The following is a 21,015-nucleotide window of genomic DNA, read 5'->3' as shown; positions in this document are numbered from 1 at the left end:
CACTGACACCAGACCTGAGCCAGCCAGGTCACTCGATATTATTATTATTAATCATCCCTCTCACTCATTACCCACGAACAAGCCTAAGAGCTTATGTGGGCTTCACCCTCAGTAGTATTATTCTACTAACGTTTGTGGAGCGCTTTCGAACGTGAATTTGTATCAGCGTCCGAAAGCGATCCACAAACGTGAATCTAATAGATTTAAATCATAAAAATAAGACTGCTATGTCGTAATTTAAGTATTTGAAAGTGACCAAACATTAATCTCTTCAATTTCAAAGCACATTGAAAAATTTAAAAAATCTGGTGTGGCGCACTCACACAACTTTTCTTGCCGTTATGAAAATTGATCACCTGACGCTAGTGTTCACGCGCATCTCAAGTTTACTATTCTAAGATCTGAGCCAGCTGCTGACAGGACAATAACGCTGGAGACATACGAGGTCTGCTATCTCTTCATAGTGAATGATTTTATAGAATCAACAGTTGCCAAAGTTTGCCATTGAATAATCACATTTTCTCGAATTTTGAGCTTATTTTCTATTTTAGGTGAAAATGTTACTGAGCATTAATTGTAGATATTTTCATACTCAATCTTTTCCACTTGGGTTTTTTTGTTTAAATCGTATCTGAAGCCTGATAATTGAGAATCTAAAATCGAACTTTGCATAGATGGGGCGGAGCTCCTTAAATTTTTTACAGGTATGGGACTTGTTGCAGTTGATATAGCTTATCAATGACTATATTAGGTATGAATTTGATCAAAATCGTTGGAGCCGTTTTCGAGAAAATCGCGGAAAACTCTGTTTTTGACAACATTTTCGCCATTTTAGCCGCCATCTTGAATTGCATTTGATCGAAATTGTTCGTGTCGGATCCTTATATTGTAAGGACCTCAAGTTCCAAATTTCAAGTCATGAACGTATAGTAAAACGTAAAGTGAAACTTACAGTAATTTAGAAATTAGGGTACCTTAATTTTTTCGGAAAGCAATACTTTCCTTACCTATGGTAATAGGGCAAGGAAAGTAAAATCACATCATTATTTAAAAAACACATAGGGTATTTCAACATAGGCGACTATTAGAAACTTATAACTTGAATATGCTGTGAGTCATAAAGTGATACTTGCCTTTTCTGGGGTAACAGCTAACATGCCATAGAGGAATGGTGTATCATCAGCGCCTGATGGGTAATGAAAATAACTCAACTAGAATATTATAACATAATCCATGGATAAAACGAATTTAAATTATTCAAATTTAGAAACAATTTATTCAAGTTATTTAAACTGTTATAATCATCAAGTATCTAAGAATCTGTAGGTTATTGTAGAAAATTAGCAGTAAATCCAAACTTGACTACATTACTAGATTTTAAAAGATCGCCTTTTTTACATAACTATCAATGGCGAAATATACATCTGAATAAAAAATAATAATATACATCATGGTCCGAAATATGTTGTGACAAAATAATTTAAAAGGGTACTGACATTTATATTTTTATTTATATTAAAAGTAGCCCTAAAAAAATACATCTAAATATGTTTTATTGTTGGTGTTGGATTTTTATTGATTAAATTAACTATTATCTGTTGGGGAATAGAATTTTAATTTAAACATTTTTTTCATAAATGATAACTATTTATATCTTCAAATTCTATTTAAGATATATTTTTATTTACAATTACAATCTTGAATGAATATTTATTAGGAGAGATTTCCGAGATATTTATTTGACTCACTGTTGAAAGCATGCCATTCATCGATGCATGAATGAATATACTTTTCGAGATGAATAAAGATCTATCTCAATGCAAGTATTCATGCAGTGAGATCGTGCAGTTTTTAGTTTACGACGCTTTTGTTTAATAATTTTATATTGGAATAATTTTTTCAAAGAAACTTAAATCACACTAATTTCATGATTCATATCGACATCAATTACTCAATACTATTTACTGTAAGATCCCTTGTATGAACCAATTTTTAAATAAGGATTAAATGCAGCAAATTTTATTGTAGAATGGAAAGAATTCATCTACTCATGATAAACTATTGTTTTCTAAGTCTTATTTTGAGTTATTTCTATATCAATAAACACAAAGTTGTTCATATCATCAAATAATTCATATTATTTCTTATAAGAGTTTGAGAAATCGAAAGTTTATCAAATACCGACCAATCCTGTGCAAAGGTTAATAGTGAATTCACCCTATCACCTTTTCGACTCAAATGGTAAATGATATTATAGAAATTTTGCCAAATTATTTGTTAATGAATTAAGGCACTACAACCATTGACCACTTATGAATAAATCATGTCCAAATATGAAACCCATTTGTGCACAAATCAAGTGACTTTCCCCCAAAGTTGTTTACCTGGAGAGGGAATTACTTGTGATTTCTAACAAACTATTTGAATTCTTTTTTGTAAAAGTTACCGTTAAATTGTTCAAAAACCCAAAATCAATGTGCGTAATGATAGATTACCATGCAATAATTTTATCTAAATATATAAGAAAAATAATTTGGTGCAGTCTACTCATTATTTGAAGTTGTTCTTTTTTCACATCACTTGAAGCCTGCATTGCGTAGCTTTCAAAGCACAACAGTGCACAATAGTGTTTATCCTTGCATGAGTAGAATTAAATTTCTTGAATTGCATACTGGAATTTCGCCTCAAGATTTGATCTCAAATAACCATCTCTCAGAATAATTTATTGTTAATGGTTCGTAATGTATGTAATGAATTCTATTTTTGTATGCTTTCTGTGGATTACGCAAAATGAAATTTCATTGTCAATGAATAACCAACCAGTAGGCTTATGCGCTCCATAGTAATTATTTTTCTGAAATTTACCGTCGATAAAAAGTGTACAATACCAAAAGAAAATCATTAGCATTAAACTTTGGAGCTACCATACAATATGATTACATATGGATGTCAAAGATGATTATAATGTCACAAAAACGCAAAATGTGTGTTGTAATTATGTAAGTGCATACCAATTCTCAAGCGTCCGCCCTTTCAGCTTGCTGTCAAAGACAAAAGAACAAAGCAAATAAAACATTACATTAATGGAGTGAGATTGAAAATCAAATAGCCTGACTGTTGTTCCAAATCACGTATTTTCGTGAACAATGTAAATTCATACAGAACTGATTTTCTGTCAATTCATCAACTGAAGTACTTCAAAAATTAGATCTCGCATCAAAAACAATTGCTGTCTTCAATTACATCAGTTAGCTCTCTAACAAAAGTCAAGTTTTGATCTGTATTAATAATAATTATTATTGAACAAAAATCCCAATTAAATGCTGTAAATCACCCCGAAGACTTCTGCTACGGCAAATATTGACAATCGGGTAAACAACTAGATGGAAATTCGATGAGCGCTACCATACAAAAATTTCCCCACATTGTCAGCCCATTTGTCAGTTCCCGGGCTGACAAATAATTTTTGTATAGTAGCGCTCATCGAATTTCCATCAAGCTGTTTACCCTGTTGTCAATATTAGCAGTAGCATAAGTCTTCGGGGTGATTACAGCATTTAATTGGGATTTTCGTTTAATAATCATAATTCATTAATTAGCATTTGAACAAATCCAACTTCCAATTTATTTCCATCTGTAAATCTGTATTAACACAATAGATCCCATCCCCGTTGCACCCGTTTATTAAATATCTTCGTTACTTTTTAAACTACCACATCTAATATGGATACAACTTCTTCTAACTTCTAATTATTTTCAATATTTAATATAAAAAGTCAGCTCCACTAATTTGATAGTCATATGAGCGGAGACTTTTGGACATGAATGTCATTTATCTCAAGCATCCCATCTACTGAAAAAATATAATAAATAGATTGTGATTAAAATTAATTTTATAGCAACAGTCAGACTATTTCCAAAATATATTACAAGCAATAAACAAAACAAAATGCATTACATACTACTATAATATGAGACAAAAACCAACATACTCTAGTTGCATGCTTTTATAGCATCCATTTACAACAAACTATTAAATGAAAAAAATTGTTAAGGCATGGGAGTAAGGAGTCTAATAGCAAACCACTAATGCTTCGCCTATGCCTTGAGTAATACAAGTAACTCAAAAAGTAGATAATCTATATTTATATCGAATTTTAATGACGATAATATAGGTAGCAATAAAAATTATAAGATTGAAAAATCAAATAAAAAATAGCTTGCTACCACGATCGAAAAAAACTAAAAATAGTTGTTTATACTTTTGAAATAAAAATGGAAAATATTATAGGATTTTTATTGCTGAATAATAGCATTTTCTAATGGCTGAAAGGTCTGCCTATTCAATGATAAAAAGCGTCATTATTAATTTATTCGTGCTGTTTATAAATTTGTCAGCAATTTTTTACAATTCATACAGCGAATATACATAATCATAATGTATGTGATTTGCGCCTCTATTTATAAATAAAATTTATTGAATGATTAAATGAATATACTAAAATGAATGTCAACGCTAATTTGAGGTAAAGTAGTCTGTATCATTCAAAATACAATTATTACAATGACAATGAAAATTGAAAATGGGTATCATCTATAGTGAGGTCCACGTTATAATGGTAGAGGAGAAAGATAGAGGCGTTGCTGATTTTCTGCCTTCTATAGAGGATAGCTGATACTGGTAGATCTAATGTAAAATTAACTGTTCATTCTTGTTTGGAATAATAATCAATTTATTGTATTTTAATCGTCAAGAAAATATATTTTTCAATTATTAAATAATAAATTTTCATGATTGAGATTAAATATTTTGTTGATTAAAAATTATATTTTTACATTGTTAAAAACAATCTGACAACGTTGCGGAGCTAGACAACGATAGCGGTATCTACTTTGTTGAATGATAGACAATGAAAGTAAATATCACCAATGTTAATAAAATATTGCCATTATAACGTGGACCTCAGTTTAGATCCTATGTTAAGTGTTGTTTGAGTAGAATGGGAGGGGCTGAATAAACGTTTCTCCCACAATGAACCAATGAACCATTGTCAATTATTTTTATTTATTTATATGCATATGCCAATATATTTCATATTATCAAAACAATACTATTATTATATTAATAATAAAAATACTATCATTATTATTAAAGATATTTATCAATTATCAAAATAATACTATTATTATATTTATAATAAAAATATTATCATTATTATTAAAAATATTTATCAATTATCGAAAAAATATTATTGAGGTTGAGTGGTATCAGGTAGAAAGCAATAATAGAACAGCTGATGTTCCTTTTTTAATTTCGATCATATGATTGGGTTATTTTTTATGAAATCGTATGATGAAATTTCGAAATTAATTCTGAAAAATCTAGAAGGAAAATTGAAATTTTGGCTTCGAGGTGCACGAGATTGATATTTTTAGAATCTATGTACAAATGTTTTTTTTAATCCATACTTCGCTTCAACTCAGATTTCAGAAAGACGTCTTATGGAACCTAAAAGATCCTCCTGATCACACGCACAAGTTTGTCAATGAGTACATTTTAAACTTTTAATTAAAGGGAGCAGCCTTCCACTATCTTTCAGGAGTGTTGTACAATTGATTGAAGGATAATCCTGGATGTATTGAATGAACTGTACTACGAAATTGCAAATATGTGTAATAAAAAAATGAGGGAAGTCTTCCACCAGGACTGACACCTACCATCACCTCCCTTATCGATTGTGGAACTACTTTTAATTTGTCAATGCTATTAATAATTAGTTCTTGTCCAACATTGACCAACATGGGAAGGAAGAAGAATCTTCCACCACAGTCAATCACCATAACTGACACCTACCATCACCTTTTCTATCGATTGTGGATTAAGGACCGTATGCAGATACTCGGTTTAAACGGAGAAATGTCAGCTGTTCGTTTAAACTCCGTATGAAATACATTATGATAAATGCAACCATATCTACCAGTAAACGTGGTTTAGCGTTAAACGTAGTGTTAGCATATGGCCCTAAGACAGACAGCTTTTCACCTGTTAATAATAATGAGTAATGAGTAGATTTTTGATTTTGTATTCAAATTTTTCAAATAATTGCAATATTTCTCAAAATTTCAATTTATTGTGCTACATTCTGTGATTCATTTAGAGTATAACATCAACCTTCAAAATTTTCAAATCATTATTCCTGGACCGAAAATCAAGTGACAAAGCAGTGTGTGATTACATAACCTTAACTTTTGAACAATATTAACATTTTTTTCAAAATTTTTGAGAGAAATAGTACAGGCTCAGCCTAGTTTTCACTCCAATGTCATAATTGTATTATGATTATAGTGTTTCATACAATAAATAAATAAAATAAAAATGTTAACGCTATTTTCGTAATCAATATTCCATATCGTGAAAGATTTTCAAGAAGTATGAAACAAATGATTAAAGGAACTTTCTAGAAGTTTTTGGTAATTTGTACTAACTAGTACTATAGAAGTGCACATAACAAATATGAAAATGGAAGGGGGTCTTCCACCATAGCTGCCACCTACCATCACCTTCTCTACGGGTTTTGAATTTTGAAGAAATTGCTTTTCATCGATCAATTTTATCGATTTCTTATCAATTCCATGCTATCGTAAGAAAATATCCTTCAAATTGTCTACAACTATTCAATCAGATTCTAAAAATACGGAGCCTAAACTACGACGGTGATGATTTAGTAATTCAGTTGAGTAACAAAAATAGACGTAGTCGGACTAACTAGCTAACTAGGACTAACTAGCCTAAACTACGACAGTGATGATTTAGTAATTCAGTTGAGTAACAAAAGTAGAAGTAAGTTGGAAGTTAGGTCTATTTCACTTGTTGAATGGGGGAGAGTGCTTACTTGGCGGGCAGTTTGTACATATAACCTTTTCCCTCGTCCGTCCACACTAGGACTCGGTCGGGAGTGAGGAACTCTCCGGCCATCCATCGCTCGCCTCTCGGCGATATCACTGAGCACAGCACTGAAAAGTCACCCGCGTCATAGATCTGAAAAACATTCATACATAATTCAGACACAAATTAAATACAAATAGTTTCCACAATTATTTCAAATACAGATATCAAACTATAGATATAAAAAAATTAATAATTCATAATTATCCAAGTTTCTCAAATGAACTGAAAATGCTAAGAATTTAAGCATCTACGGACTACTGTGCTATGAGTGACTGTTAACGTTAGTGCGAACTTCCCAGTTGCCTTATCAATAAGTTTATTGAGTGCTATCGCAAGAAATTGTATAGCTTTTTCACCCCTACAGTGTCAACCCTAACAAAAATTAGAAGATAAGAATGAGATTTAGATTAACCTGTTCTCTAATCTGGTCTCTCTCTGACAAAAGTCCTAGTGTAATTGGTTTGAGACTGTTTAAAAAGCTACCAAAATGTTTATATACCCCATCAATAAATTTTAAGAGAAAAAGATATGCATACTTAGTGAATAAGGCATATTATAGTGTGGATGAATTTTTAGTGATGACACTTGAATTCTGTATTGCTGTTGTATGAGTTCTTACCATAGTTATATGCTCAAATTTCTAATTATACATTGTCATTCTGTCATTTATTGTTTTTGTTTTGACTTGACCAGTATGTTTTTTGGCTCAATAAAATGAATTTGAATATCAGTTTTTTCACTGTTCAAAATGTATTGCAATATTTCAATGATGTATTTCCACCTAGCCGAGATCAGCACTACACTACGATAATCGACCAGTAGCTACCAGCCGAGATCAACACTATGCTACGATAATCAACCAGTAGCTAATGAAACCAGTAGTTGTTGTCGGTTCAATTCACCCAAGAATCATTTCAAAGAATAACATAATTACAGTATTTTGAAATAGAGCTTCATTCGATACTCTTCTTCATTTCCAATAAAACAAATATGACAAAAGCATTCTTCAACTTGGTTCTACAAATCATATTTTTTTAGAATTTTACAACCTTAAAAAATATGTGTTTAAAAACTAGAATTTAGAAGGAAAACAAATGATTACATGAATAAATTACCTGCCAGTATTTGGAACAGACTATGAGGACAGTACGCTGGTTTTGAGAACAACAGCTCATGGAAAGCGCATTTAAGCAACGGATCTGCTTGCTTTCGTTCTCGAAGAATGGCTCATTCTGTTTGCATTCACTACCAGACAGGGTCCACACTTTCACTGTTCCATTGGTAGTTAATGCCAACACTACATCCTCTGAAAAATACAAACAATTTGAGTGCGATAAATTTACAGTTCTTGAGCTCCACATGATCTATATTATCCATCGCAAAATGTGTTTTTCAATGTAAATACATCCAACACGATTGAATCAGCTGCACCACATCATCGATACATTAAGTTTCATATTTTTTATTTATTGATTGATTAATTTATTCAATGACACACAAAACACAATACATTAAAATGATTGGGGAAGGACCAACAGGCACAGCCCAAAATTGTTCCTTCCCCGAATTTCGATTCATATACTAGTCAAAAAAGAGATATTAAGTGAGTTTCTGATATTCAAGAAGCTCGTACTGCCAGTGCTATTTCACAATCAAGTTTTTATATTTGTTTGGACAGTTATTTATTTATTTATTCAGTTATGTACTATTATTACATTTATGTGAGAAGGTACAACATACTTATGCCCAAAACTTCCCTTCTCAAATTTATACTCAAGTTCAAATCAAAAAAATGTAGGTTAAGCTACTATCACTTATTAAAATAACAATTTACACTTGAAAAAACAAACAAATGTTCAATTTGTAAATGTGATAATTTGTTATGCATATTTATTTATTCATCATTCACAATCAACTTAATGACAAAGAAACAGACTACATTCCAAAACTTCTTCTTATTTATGAGTAAATATATACTTCTTAAAGATGTTTACCTTTCCTTTTAACTGGTCTCAAAACATGCAGAGCACTGATCCAATCCGGATTGACTTTAGAAGACAGTTGGAATAGTATTTCGAGGCTGAATGGATCCATCACCAGCACTTCCGCATAGTAACCATTACAGAAGAGTCGGATATCATCACAGCCATTCATATGATAAGCCTGTGAACAAGTTAATCAAACCAAGATTAATCCTCCTAGCTCATTTCTTTCAGTCTTTTCTTTCTTGTATTTTCTTTTTGGGATGTATTTGATTGGTTATTTATTTTTTTGAATGAAGAAAGAAATAAATTGATTTTTTCTTTTAGTTAGCCTCTACATCTCTCTTAACTGACTGTTATAAACGTATGCTTGGACTAGTTTGCATGCAATAGAATATCTAAATCAGGTTTGTAGCGTGAATATTGATGAGGAACTTTTCCATAATTGAAGAGACTTGAAATGTTGTCAGAAATCCACTTTATTTGAATAAAAATTAATATTTTACAGGAGCATGCTTTCGTGTGTGCTCACACATCATCAGCTGAGCACACACGAAAGCATGCTCCTGTAAAATGTTAATTTTTATTTAAATAAAGTGGATTTTTGACAACATTTCAAGTCTCTTCAATCATGACTAAATCAATTTATTGAACAATTTTTCAAATACAGTAGTTATTAAAAGGTATCAACATTTTTCAAAACAAATCCAGAGTACATTTTCAAGAATACAACTGAGTTTATAGTATTTTCATGAAGCAGTGGAGTAAACTGTGCACTATTACCTGCATAAAAATTTTCAAAACTGACCTGCATGTTTGTATGGACGTAAGGGAGCTTGGTTACTTCTCGACATTTCCCATCCACCAGATCCCAAGTGCACATTTCCCTGAAAAAATTCACTATGGTAATTGGACTGATTTAAAATTACTTGGAAGAAAAAAAAATAGCGAATATTGGTTCTACTATTGAGAAGGAGTGAAAAATAGAACTGAAAAAATGTAAGGGGGGAATTGATAAAATGTAAGTGATATCAGAAATCACAGCTAGAGGGATACTATCGCACTGTTGTAATATGCAAATAAATAAAATAAATAAATAATAAGTGTTTTTATAACAGTTACTGAACTGTTTATTATCAAAACAGTGAATATATCTGTGAGAAGTTTTTTTAAATAAGTAGGCTATAAGATGAACAATTTCACGTTATATACGGTTATCGTATACGTTATATTACGTTATATTATACGTTATATTACGTTATATAACAATACGTTATATTACGTTATCATTTACTTCATACTTCTCTCCTTAGTCATGACCAGAAATCTGGATTTACTGTGTCGTGTCTGGAAGTGGACCTGACTTGGTCTTGTCATAGTATTGACATATAGGCTAGCCTATGTCAGAAATGAAACACTTATTTACGTTTTTCACTTAATCAAACTTATAAAAACATTAAAAAAATAGAATTTTATAACTTTTATCAAGACGGCCTTGCCCGTAAAATCATCACAGGTTCAGATGGTGTTTCTGTTGGCCTCCAAATATTCCTCCACAGAGTAAAATGGTGTCTCCATTAACCAATTCTTGATTCGTGCCCTGAAGCTCCTGAGACTCCTCATCTCATCAGGTAGAGCATCAGGTTGTACATCCTTAGCGCTAGCACCGGGAAAAAATCCTTCTTCTTGCTCAGCCTGCAGAATGGAACGTCTAATTTCACTTTTCCTCTTGTGTTGTAAGAGTGTTTATCAGCTCTTCTTGTCAGCAAGTGATGGTTATCTCTTGCATAAAACAAGGAGAGCATGATATATTGGTTGAACACGGTGAATATTTTAAGCCTAATGAAGATGGGACGAAAGTGGTCCAGGTAGCCTGCTGAGTCCAATATTCTGAGAGCTTTCTTCTGCAGGAGTAGTACCTCTTTACATCCAGGTGCATGTCCCCACAGCTGGAATCCGTAGTCTATGGAACTTGATAAAGTATTCGTCCATCAGATGCTTCCGGAGGTACAGTCGTCTGAGAAGAATTATCACCCCGGAGAGTTTCAAGCAGACATTGTCAATGTGACCACTCCAGCAGAGTCTGGTATCTAAGGTGACACCCTTCAGCTTTACTTTACTTTACTTTACTTTTCTTGTTCGTCACAATTACTGAACTGCATTACGGGAGCAACGATCCCGCAGTATATGACACGTCAAAGTTTAATCTAATATCTACCATCCCTCCTATTTCAACACAACAGATCCCACATAACATACATCAATCAAACACTATTCAACAAGGAAGTCTGCTAACCTGTACGGACACAATACAATAAGGAATTCCCTGAGTGTTTTTTGAACTCCTTCAAGCCATCAATTTCTCTTATGTGAGATGGGATTGAATTAAATATTTTCATTCCCATATAAAACGGGCCACTCTCCAGCAGGCTTAGTCTGTGATGTGGGTAAACAAAACCTCTAAATCGTGTATTATGGGGATGACTCACCTGGTTCTCCTCATACATTCGTCTATTTTTAAAAACGAAGATTGCTAAATCTAATATATAAATAGCAGGAGCCGTCAGCAATCTCTTTTCTTTAAAATAAGGTCTGCAAGAGCGCATTGTATTAATCTTATAAATTATCCTAATGGCTTTCTTCTTCAGTATGAATATTCCATTATTCTCTATACTTTTCCCCAAAAAATAGCTCCATATCTCATAACTGACAGAAAATAAGCGTGATATACAAAAAGAACAGTTTTTTTCACTCCCTACTCTAGCCATTACTCTTAATGCAAACAAGGCTCTATTTAATTTACCATTGACATGAGAAATATGTAGCTTTCATTTCGAATCACTCTCCACCATCAGACCCAAGAATGTCGTGGAATCAGAAGTTTCAACTCTACTTCAAGTATTCAAGTTTATTCCAAAACTTTTATAATCTCTACTGAAGGGAATTACTTTAGTTTTTTTTTTTAGTTCAAACTAAGACTATTCTGAACAAACCACGAATCTAATTCAGCAAGACACCTCTCAGCCTCTCTTATCAAACATTCACTGTTCCTACTGGTGATTAAAGCTGTAGTGTCGTCCGCAAAAAGAGAGAGTTTGAAATTGACGTGACTCTCGATGTCATTAACATAGACCAGGTATAAGAAGGGACCCAATATTGTACCCTGCGGTACTCCCTGAGACATAGGTAACCAAGAAGAGTTGCATGTTTCATTACCAACAGATATTGACACTCTATAGAGCCTCCCCGATAAATATGACTGGAACCATGAGTATTCCTTCCCATTTACACCATATTATTTCAATTTGTGCAATAGAAGATCATGTTGAACATTATCAACAGCTCTGTGTGGCCACTGAGCTGGCTCCGTCCAAGATTGCTTGTAGTTTCTTGTGTTTTGATTTCATTCAGCATCAGCTCATTGTTGGTAAACCACGGCTTGGCTTCTTCAAGAATATCCGCTGCAACCATTTTAGACAGATCTGGTGCCTTGCCCCTTGCATAGATGGTGGCGTCATCGGCAAACATGAGGAGGTTTTATGTTCACTTTAGTAATAATATTATAACTAACAAGCTGGATCAGGAGATTCTGAACTCCTTTGAGGCAGGAGACTCAGTGGTCCATATGAATAAAACCAGAGCATATGCTCATGAGCATGAGCATGGAGCATAAGGTTTTGCTCATGATCATTAGGTAGGAGCATAAGCATTTGCCCATTTTGATATGAATAAGCTTTACCTTATACTCTTACCTTATGCTCCTGAACTCTGGAGCGAATGCTCACGTATTTTAAAGATTTTTGATCAGCTGATTCGCCTTTGTAGCCTTACTTTGTTTTTATAGCTCACGAAAGCGCTAAATATGCAAGTATAGACACCGCTTGTGTTTGGTCGTCTGCTCTGTTCTCTATCCATGAATTGAGTTTTAGGTTAGTTGAGTTCTGAATTTTGAAATGATAGTGTGAAAAAATGTCATCTCTATAACAATCTTTAGCAAAATCGTATAATCTCAATAGCCTTCTTATAATCGTCTAAACTCTCATCTTCTTAAATGCCTATTTCCTATTCTGTGATGGCTATCTTTATATCGGAAAGGTATCTTCTGTATTTATTTTTTTGTTGGAATAATGGTGATACCTATTATATCATGGTTGAATCTAAAAAGAGTGTTATAGTTCTCAACTATTGGTTGTGATTGTATCTGCTATAGTTTCTTCTTACACGAATTAGTTGAGCTATTTTACTATGAGCAAAAGGTGAAAAGCTGCTCCAGACTAGACTCACCTTTTTTGAAGCATTTGTTTCAAAAGTTGAGCAAATGCTATAGTTTATTCATACAATTTTGAGCATAAGCTTTTACTTTTGAGCAAATGCTCGAACTATTTTTTTGATGAGCATGTGCAAAAGGTTTTGCTCACGTTTATTCATAGAAAATTAAGCATATGCTCCATATTATAGAAGTATAAGCAAATTCTCAACTTTATTCATATGGCCCATTATGTGTTTTTGGATTGGTCAGAATAGAACACAAATTTCTTTACTCAATAGAAATATTATGGTCCGACTGGCGATTGTCTAATCAATCCGTAAATGTGTGTTTGTATATATTTTATTGTGTTTACTTGAATAATAAAGCATCCTTTCTATTCTATCTAAGAGCATACACATTCTATCTAAGAGCATTATTGTCCCTTTCAAATCTGATTCATCATCTGTGTATAATTATTTCAATAAAAAAATAAATGCCGTCAGCCAAGTTTAAAGATAGGCTACTCCTTATTCATCCTACTATAACTATTAGGTGGAATCATTTATCAAGAAAAAATAAGATAATGTGAATTAGTTGAAATAACCTGAACAAGAAATTTACTAGAATAAAAACATAAGTTGAATGACCCTCAAGAATCAATCAAAATTCATAAGGTACATAAGATTTAAACTTATGAAGAAAGTTATAGCTCTTTATTGGAATGATGAGAATGATACAGAATAAATGAATATTTTGAACCAGACTCACCCACTTTCAGAAGAGCTCACGATAAAATTGTTGTCAACAATAACACTGGCTTTGGCCAAGCACAATATGGGAGCTGTATGACCCACTAGCAGGCATCTGGGAGTCATCTGTAAAAAATATTTCAAACGTTTATTAATTTTCTTGGCATAGCCTATATTCTATTCGAGTTTCATCAGATTCTTTGAAAACAAGTAATAACATAGAGTAGAGATACCGTTCTGCACGTTAGATACCGTTAAATACTTGTATTATTACTTTCCTTGTCCTATTACCATAGGTAAGGAAAAGTATTTCTTTCCGAAAAAAAATTTAGGTACCCCAATTTTTAAATTTCTATACGTTTCAAGGTCCCCTGAGTCCAAAAAAGTGGTTTTTGGTACGGTCTGTATGTGTGTGTGTATGAGTGTATGTGTGTCTGTGTACGCGATATCGCATCTCCCAATTAACGGAATGACTTGAAATTTGGAACTTAAGGTCCTTCCCCTATAAGGATCCGACACAACAATTTCCATCAAATGCAATTCAAGATGGCGGCTAAAATGGTGAAAATGTTGTCAAAGACAGGGTTTTTCGCGATTTTCTCGAAAACGGCTTTAACGATTTTGATCAAATTTATACCTGTATGCAAAGTTTAATTTTAGATTCCCAATTATCAGGCTTCAGATACAATTTGAACAAAAAATTTCAAGTGGAAAAGATTCAGCATGAAAATCTCTACAATTAATGTTCAGTAACATTAATAATCTAAAATTGAATATATAATCTAAATTTTATATAATATATTTAATATATATTTTCATCTAAAATTGAAAATAAGCTTGAAATTCGAGTAAATGTGATTATTCAATTGCAAACAGTTGGCAACTGTTGATTATATTAAAATCATTCACTTAACTATGAAGAGATAGCAGACCTCGTGTGCCTCCAGCGTTATTGTCCTGTCACCAGCTGGCTCAGATCTTTCAATAGTAGACTTGAGATGCGCGTGAACACTAGCGTCAGGTGATCAATTTTCATAACGGCAAGGAAAGTTGTGTGAGTGCGCCACACCTGATTTTTTTTGTGTAGTTGAGAATATGATTGTGGTAATTATTCCTTTATACTATAATAAGGGAAAGAACACTGGCTTATACACGTACGGGATAGGAAAATTATGTTTGACGCATCATCACGTCTAAACTACTGGACTGATCAACTTTAAATTTTGCATAGAGATTCTTAATTAACCGAGGATTGTTTACTGTTTTTGAAGGGACGGATTCAAGGATCCAAAGGTTCAAAGAACCCCACACGTCAACCGAAGCTTATTGTGTTCCCAAGTAGTATGTTAGTTAGACAAACCAATACCTGTGTTTTTTACAAGAACCAGGAGTCTTCCCTATGATATGTCTTCAGTGTGATATGCTTGGCAGTCTCTTCAGACTGATTAGTCCTCGTGACCTACGTGAGTTCCACTCCTGGCCTACTTTGAAAGTCCTACCGCTGAGGAAGGGGTGACCAAGTTGACCCACATTTGTGCCTGAAGTTTCACCCATCCCTGGTCTCTTGGGTTTTTGTTTTTGCTTCTCCAAAACTTTGCAGCGTCAGAAGCCTCACCTCTCCCAATACGTTTTGCCTAAATGGCCGTCCTTCTTTGAGCAGTGGTGAGGTTTTGTCACTCTTCCCAAAACTCGTGACCTACGTGAGTTCCACTCCTGGTCTTTATGTAGGTCCACTCCTGGCCTACTTTGAAAGTCCTACCGCTGAGGAAGGGGTGACCAAGTTGACCCACATTTGTGCCTGGAGTTTCACCCATCTCTGGTCTCTTGGGTTTTTGTTTTTGCTTCTCCAAAACTTTGCAGCGTCAGAAGCCTCACCTCTCCCGAGACGTTTTGCCTAAATGGCCGTCCTTCTTTGAGCAGTGGTGAGGTTTTGTCACTCCACCCAAAACTCGTGACCTACGTAAGTTCCACTCCTGGTCTTTATGTAGGTCCTTCCGCTGAGAGAGGAGACGCCAAACTGCCTCTAGGGCGCCCGGCGACCGGCCACCCTCTACTCAGCCTCTTGACCCACATTTGTGCCTGGAGTTTCACCCATCTCTGGTCTCTTGGGTTTTTCTTTTTGCCCCACCGAGACTCCGCAGAGTTAGAAGCCTCACCTCTCCCAAGAAGTTTTGCCTGGATGGCCGCCCTTCTCAGAGCAATGGTGAGTTTTGGTCTCTCCACCCACAAACTCGTGAACAGCGTGAGTTCCACTCCTGGCTTCTTTGTAGGTCCTTCCGCTGAACGAGGGGTCGCCAAATTGCCTCTAGGGCACCTGGCCACCCTCGACTTAGCTTCTTGACCTACATTTGTGCCTGGAGTTTCACCCATCTCTGGTCTCTTGGATTTTTCTTTTTGCCCCTCCGAAACTGCCCTGATGTGGCAGATCCCGTGGGTTTGTAGGCAAGGCAACTTCTGGAGTTGCCTTGAGGTCCATTTTAGTCGCCTCCTACGACAAGCATGGATACTGTGGGTGAGTTCTGGTTTTCAACACATTCCTGAGTAAGATGATAGACTCAAAGCTCCCCCAACCCACAGGGGACAACCGAGGATGGTTAAAAGCCTATTTTCAATTCTTCAAGATTTCATTACAAGTTTTCAGTTAATCAAATATAAAATAGACCCTTGCGGAGCACGGGTTACCTGCTACTATTAAATAAAAAGACTAAAAAGTTGTCGAAAACCACAGCTTTTATTAGAAGAAAGAACTCTTTAGGTTGTTACACCATTGTCAATCTCTGATAAACTCAGTTTATTACACAATGGTGTAACAACCGGAACCGGTCTTTCTAATTTTAATAAAATCTGTGGTTTTAACATTTTTTGTCTTTTTATTCCCCTTGTATTATTTGTCTCTGGTAATACTTGAAAATGGCAACTCACCTTCAGTGTATCGGGATCGACATGCCAAAGGCAAATCTGGCCATCGTAGCATCCAGTAATCAGAGTCTTCTGATCACGTGAGAGGTGTATGCATGATATGCAGTGTGTGGGCGCCGCCTTTCCCCACAAAACCACAGGTATCACCAAGTTTGTAGCTGACATGTTGCAGCTTATACTGAAAATCAAACATACAAAATGAAATACTGTGATTAAACTAAGAATATTATGTTTCTTTGAAAATAATTTGATTGATGATGTATATTTGTTCCTTATAGTTTAAATATTTATTAATTCAGCGTATAGCACAGTATACACATAAGTTTTCTTCCCAAAAATTAAAAAATCTTACATGAGAAAACATACATAAAACGAATAGAACATATTATATTTATTATTTTACAAAGGCGACTTTCTAGAAGAATTTTAAGCCTAGGTGATGATGATGGGATGAATGATAATACAATGAAGGTAGAGTTATGAATGAATAAAAATTATAGGTCACAGATGGAATTAAATAGAGAATGCATTTATTTAAATGCTTATTAATATACATTAGCCAAACCAGCCAACTATGGCTTCATATAAAATGAGCGCTGCTATCCAGGGATTGTCAGTTTGGTGTAAGGGTAAGCATTCCTGACTGGCAATTGGGAGGTACCGGGTTCGATTCCCGGGCTGGCAACTAATTTTTGGATAGTAGTTCTCATCGAATTTCCATTTAGCTGTTAACTCTGTTGTCAATGTCTGCAGTAGCAGAAGTCTTCGGGGTGATTTACAGCATTTATTTAGGATTTTCGTTAAATAATAATTATAATTATAGGTTATGCTATCCACTTGAATTGATTTGAGTCCACTTTTCAGTCCAGAAATAAATAAACTATAAAGTATAAAAAGGTTAATCTTTTTTTATTCCCCTGGAATCGAAGGCATACTTTGTATAGGCTATTTATGCCGGTGTAGCCATCAGAAGGCACACAGATAGGCTGTTCTAGGGCACTTCTCCACGATGTGCCTTAGGCCCTACAGTCTACACGTTGTACAGTCTGGACTGCTCCACACTCACAGAAAGGAGAATCAGCCGACTCCATTTATGCGTAGAGAGGTTTAGTTTGTATAAAATTGTGGTGACACTGAATGATTTTGATTAGTTGTATGAAATGACTCAATTTTAAAGGAGTATTTTGGGGTCATAACTACTCATTGGAGACATGCAGTCTACTCCTACACGAACCAAATAATTCATGTTTAAAACAAAACTACAGGCCTTCAATACAAATGCAATAGAAGGTACATTTTTATACTTTATTTCCTGATAAGTTTTCATCAGCCGTAGTTATTGAGATTTTTTACAAAACATGCTATAAAACATAATTTTGCAAAAAAAGATTTTGCAAAAAAGATTTTCAGGGATGAGTCAGTATTTTCATAATAGAATATTGTAGATACTGTAATTATGTTGATTTTATTTGGAGAAATAAAACATCTCCATGTTACATCTTTATGCAAACTCAAATTTGAACACTTAAAAGTATCCAATCTTGAAAACACAAATTACTTTCGAATAATAAAATTTAATCTGCATTAATTGTATATAGAAAATCTCATAGGGTGAAGAATATTATTCATGGTATTATTGATAAGCTGCGTTTACACCAGAGTTATTAACAAAATGTTAAGTTGCTATGCAAAGCTATTAACAAAATGTTAATAACTTAATCTTTATAGATTCTATTAGATTGAACATAACTTATCATACACATGATGAGCATATGTGTTTGTCAAGTTCCGTTTAATCTAATAGAAACTATAAGGATTAAGTTATTAACATTTTGTTAATTGACCGAACGAAGTGAGGTCTAAGATTAAAGTCGACAGTTTGGCATTTCTCTTAATGTTTAAATGTTTATATTATGTTTTTATGTTGCGCATTTACGGCGAAACGCGGTAATAGATTTTCATGAAATTTGACAGGTATATTCCTTTTTTAATTGCGCGTCGACGTATATACAAGGTTTTTGGGAATTTTGCATTTCAAGGATAATATAAAAGGGAAAAGGAGCCTCCTTCATACGCCAATATTGGAGTAAAAATCAGACTATAGAATTATTCATCATAAATCAGCTGACAAGTGATTACACAGATGTGTGGAGAAGCCAGTCTATTGCTGTATTTCCATAAGGTCTATAGTTTCAATCAGATACTTGTGGATGAGAATACTGCGTGAGGTCTACTGTTTACAGAACTACTAGTAACTTTGGTGTAAATGCAGCTATAGGTTACTATAAATTCTTCAAGGCTGAACCATCGATCAGATAGTATGCCCTTTGTCAGTTGATGCTATGCTTATTAAACATGTAATCAGCTGATGAAATGCACACGCATCCATCCTTATCCATCCTATGTGCATACTGAAAATGTATATACATATGATTTAGGCCATAAAGATGAATAAAATTAAATCGTTACCATAGTCACCGTAGTTTTATGGTTAAAATTCAAATTAAGTCGACTGGAGTTTTAAATTAGGTTAATATGTGAAATTCTCAATATTATTATTTTCAAAAACAATGAAATTCCTTGTTCTCTTGACTATTTGTAGCACTTCACTTCCTTTGTTTGTCTACTGCGAGCGAAGAGTATTTGGGGGTGCTTTGGCCAGTCCCGGACAATTTCCATATCAAGTTCAATTGGAGCATAAAGGAAAAGGAATTTGCACAGGAACCATAATTGACGACAGATGGGTGATAACGGCAGCACACTGTGTGCAAGAGAAAGATGGCGACTTTTCAATCAGAGCTGGATTTGTGAAGAAATCTATGGGCGAAGGACAAGTACGTAAGATAGCACAAATAGTTGTGCATTCAGATTACTCTACACAGATTGCTAAACAAGATTTGGCATTAGTGAAAGTTGAAAAGCCATTCAATTTTACTGAAGGAAAAGTGAAAAATATCAGCCTGAGCGATGATGAATGGCCTTCTAAAGGAGAAAGGACTTGCACAATAGCTGGTTTTGGACTCACCGAGAATAAAACTAGTGGAGAGTTGCGGTTTCTACAGGTAAAAGCATTCCATGGACAAGGATCATGTCCGTGTATTGTCAAAAACTTTAGATTAAGAAGGCTAGTTTGCTTGGCATCAAAAGCAGGACAAGGAGCATGCTTTGGGGATTCTGGTGGAGGGATAATTTGTGACGGAAAAGTGGTAGGCGTTGCCCACATGGTAATGGATAGAAGGTCATGCCAGTACTTTGAAGCACCTGACCGAAATATCGATTGTGGATCAGAAAGTGTTTATGCTATGTATATGTACGTTTGTCCCCTCCTAGACTGGATAAAGCAACATGTCCCAAGCGTTCCGGCAACTCCTAAAAGTTGTCAGGGTAACATTATTACACCTTCTTTAACCATTTTATTTATGTGTTTGTACATTATAAAGATGGTTTGTTTTTAACAACTTTTTATTAATAGATCTTTTTATAAAAAGTGGTTATATAATGATTACATTGTCCTATTTAGATGCACCTACAATTTTTCAATTCCTTGAACAATGCGCAGGCATTCCTGGATAGATTACTTACTTACCTGATACTTTTCTCCCACTGGAAGCGCGATTGCGCCGTGATTATCAGATTATTTATCATAGTGCGTCATAAACATAAACACTGAATAATCAATATTTGACTAACATTGTTAAAAATAGAATAACAACTATTTTTAATTGTTTGGCAATATCAGGAGGTGTTGCGGATAGGTTGCTTACGTTATCGTTTAAAAAATCCTCTCTCTCTAACTATTGTCAATAAGCCACTGTGTAATTATGTTTTTGAAACTGTTATACCGTGCAGTCTGATGAGAAACAGGCATTTCATTATACTTCTTCATTGCCAGTGCAGGGAAACAATCCTCACGTCTATATCAGGGTATGTTGATAATTGTCCTACTGTACTTCTTGTTCTGTGAGCATTAATCTGACCTCTCACAGTAAAGGAGGTGGAAGGCGGCCTGATAAGTTTTGATATGGAGAAAACATCAATGATGCCAAGATATACTGTTCATAGACTGTGTGTAGGATGATAAAATACAACTTACATTGAAAATAGATTTCAGGTTGATATTGAATCTTTGTAAGGCAAGAACAAATTAATTCAAATCTGACAAACTCT

At 34.2% G+C, this 21,015-nt stretch overlaps 2 protein-coding genes across 2 annotated transcripts in view; one reads left to right on the top strand and one right to left on the bottom strand.

Annotated features, from left to right (window-relative positions):
* The window catches only part of LOC111049247 (WD repeat-containing protein 7), a 155,845-nt gene that overhangs the window by 134,115 nt on the left and 715 nt on the right, over positions 1-21,015 (bottom strand). Inside the window, exons 2-8 of the mRNA XM_039425394.1 lie at positions 16,852-17,026; positions 13,949-14,055; positions 9,740-9,818; positions 8,944-9,112; positions 8,065-8,255; positions 6,894-7,039; positions 3,012-3,041 (exon numbers count right to left, since the gene is read on the bottom strand). Coding sequence (XP_039281328.1) covers positions 3,012-3,041; positions 6,894-7,039; positions 8,065-8,255; positions 8,944-9,112; positions 9,740-9,818; positions 13,949-14,055; positions 16,852-17,013 — 884 coding nt within the window. The 5' untranslated portion in view covers positions 17,014-17,026. The remainder of the gene's footprint in view (positions 1-3,011; positions 3,042-6,893; positions 7,040-8,064; positions 8,256-8,943; positions 9,113-9,739; positions 9,819-13,948; positions 14,056-16,851; positions 17,027-21,015) is intronic.
* LOC111049240 (chymotrypsin-2) lies at positions 19,300-20,689 on the top strand. The gene has a single exon (XM_022335269.2). The coding sequence runs from the start codon at positions 19,419-19,421 to the stop codon at positions 20,301-20,303; it is 885 nt and encodes a 294-aa protein (XP_022190961.1). The 5' UTR covers positions 19,300-19,418; the 3' UTR covers positions 20,304-20,689.

This window comes from Nilaparvata lugens, chromosome 3 (genome assembly GCF_014356525.2).
Source record: "Nilaparvata lugens isolate BPH chromosome 3, ASM1435652v1, whole genome shotgun sequence".
NCBI classification, from domain to species: Eukaryota; Metazoa; Arthropoda; class Insecta; order Hemiptera; family Delphacidae; genus Nilaparvata; species Nilaparvata lugens.
The sequence above is the reverse complement of the archived record's forward strand: the minus strand, read 5'-3'. Positions and strand labels throughout refer to the sequence as shown.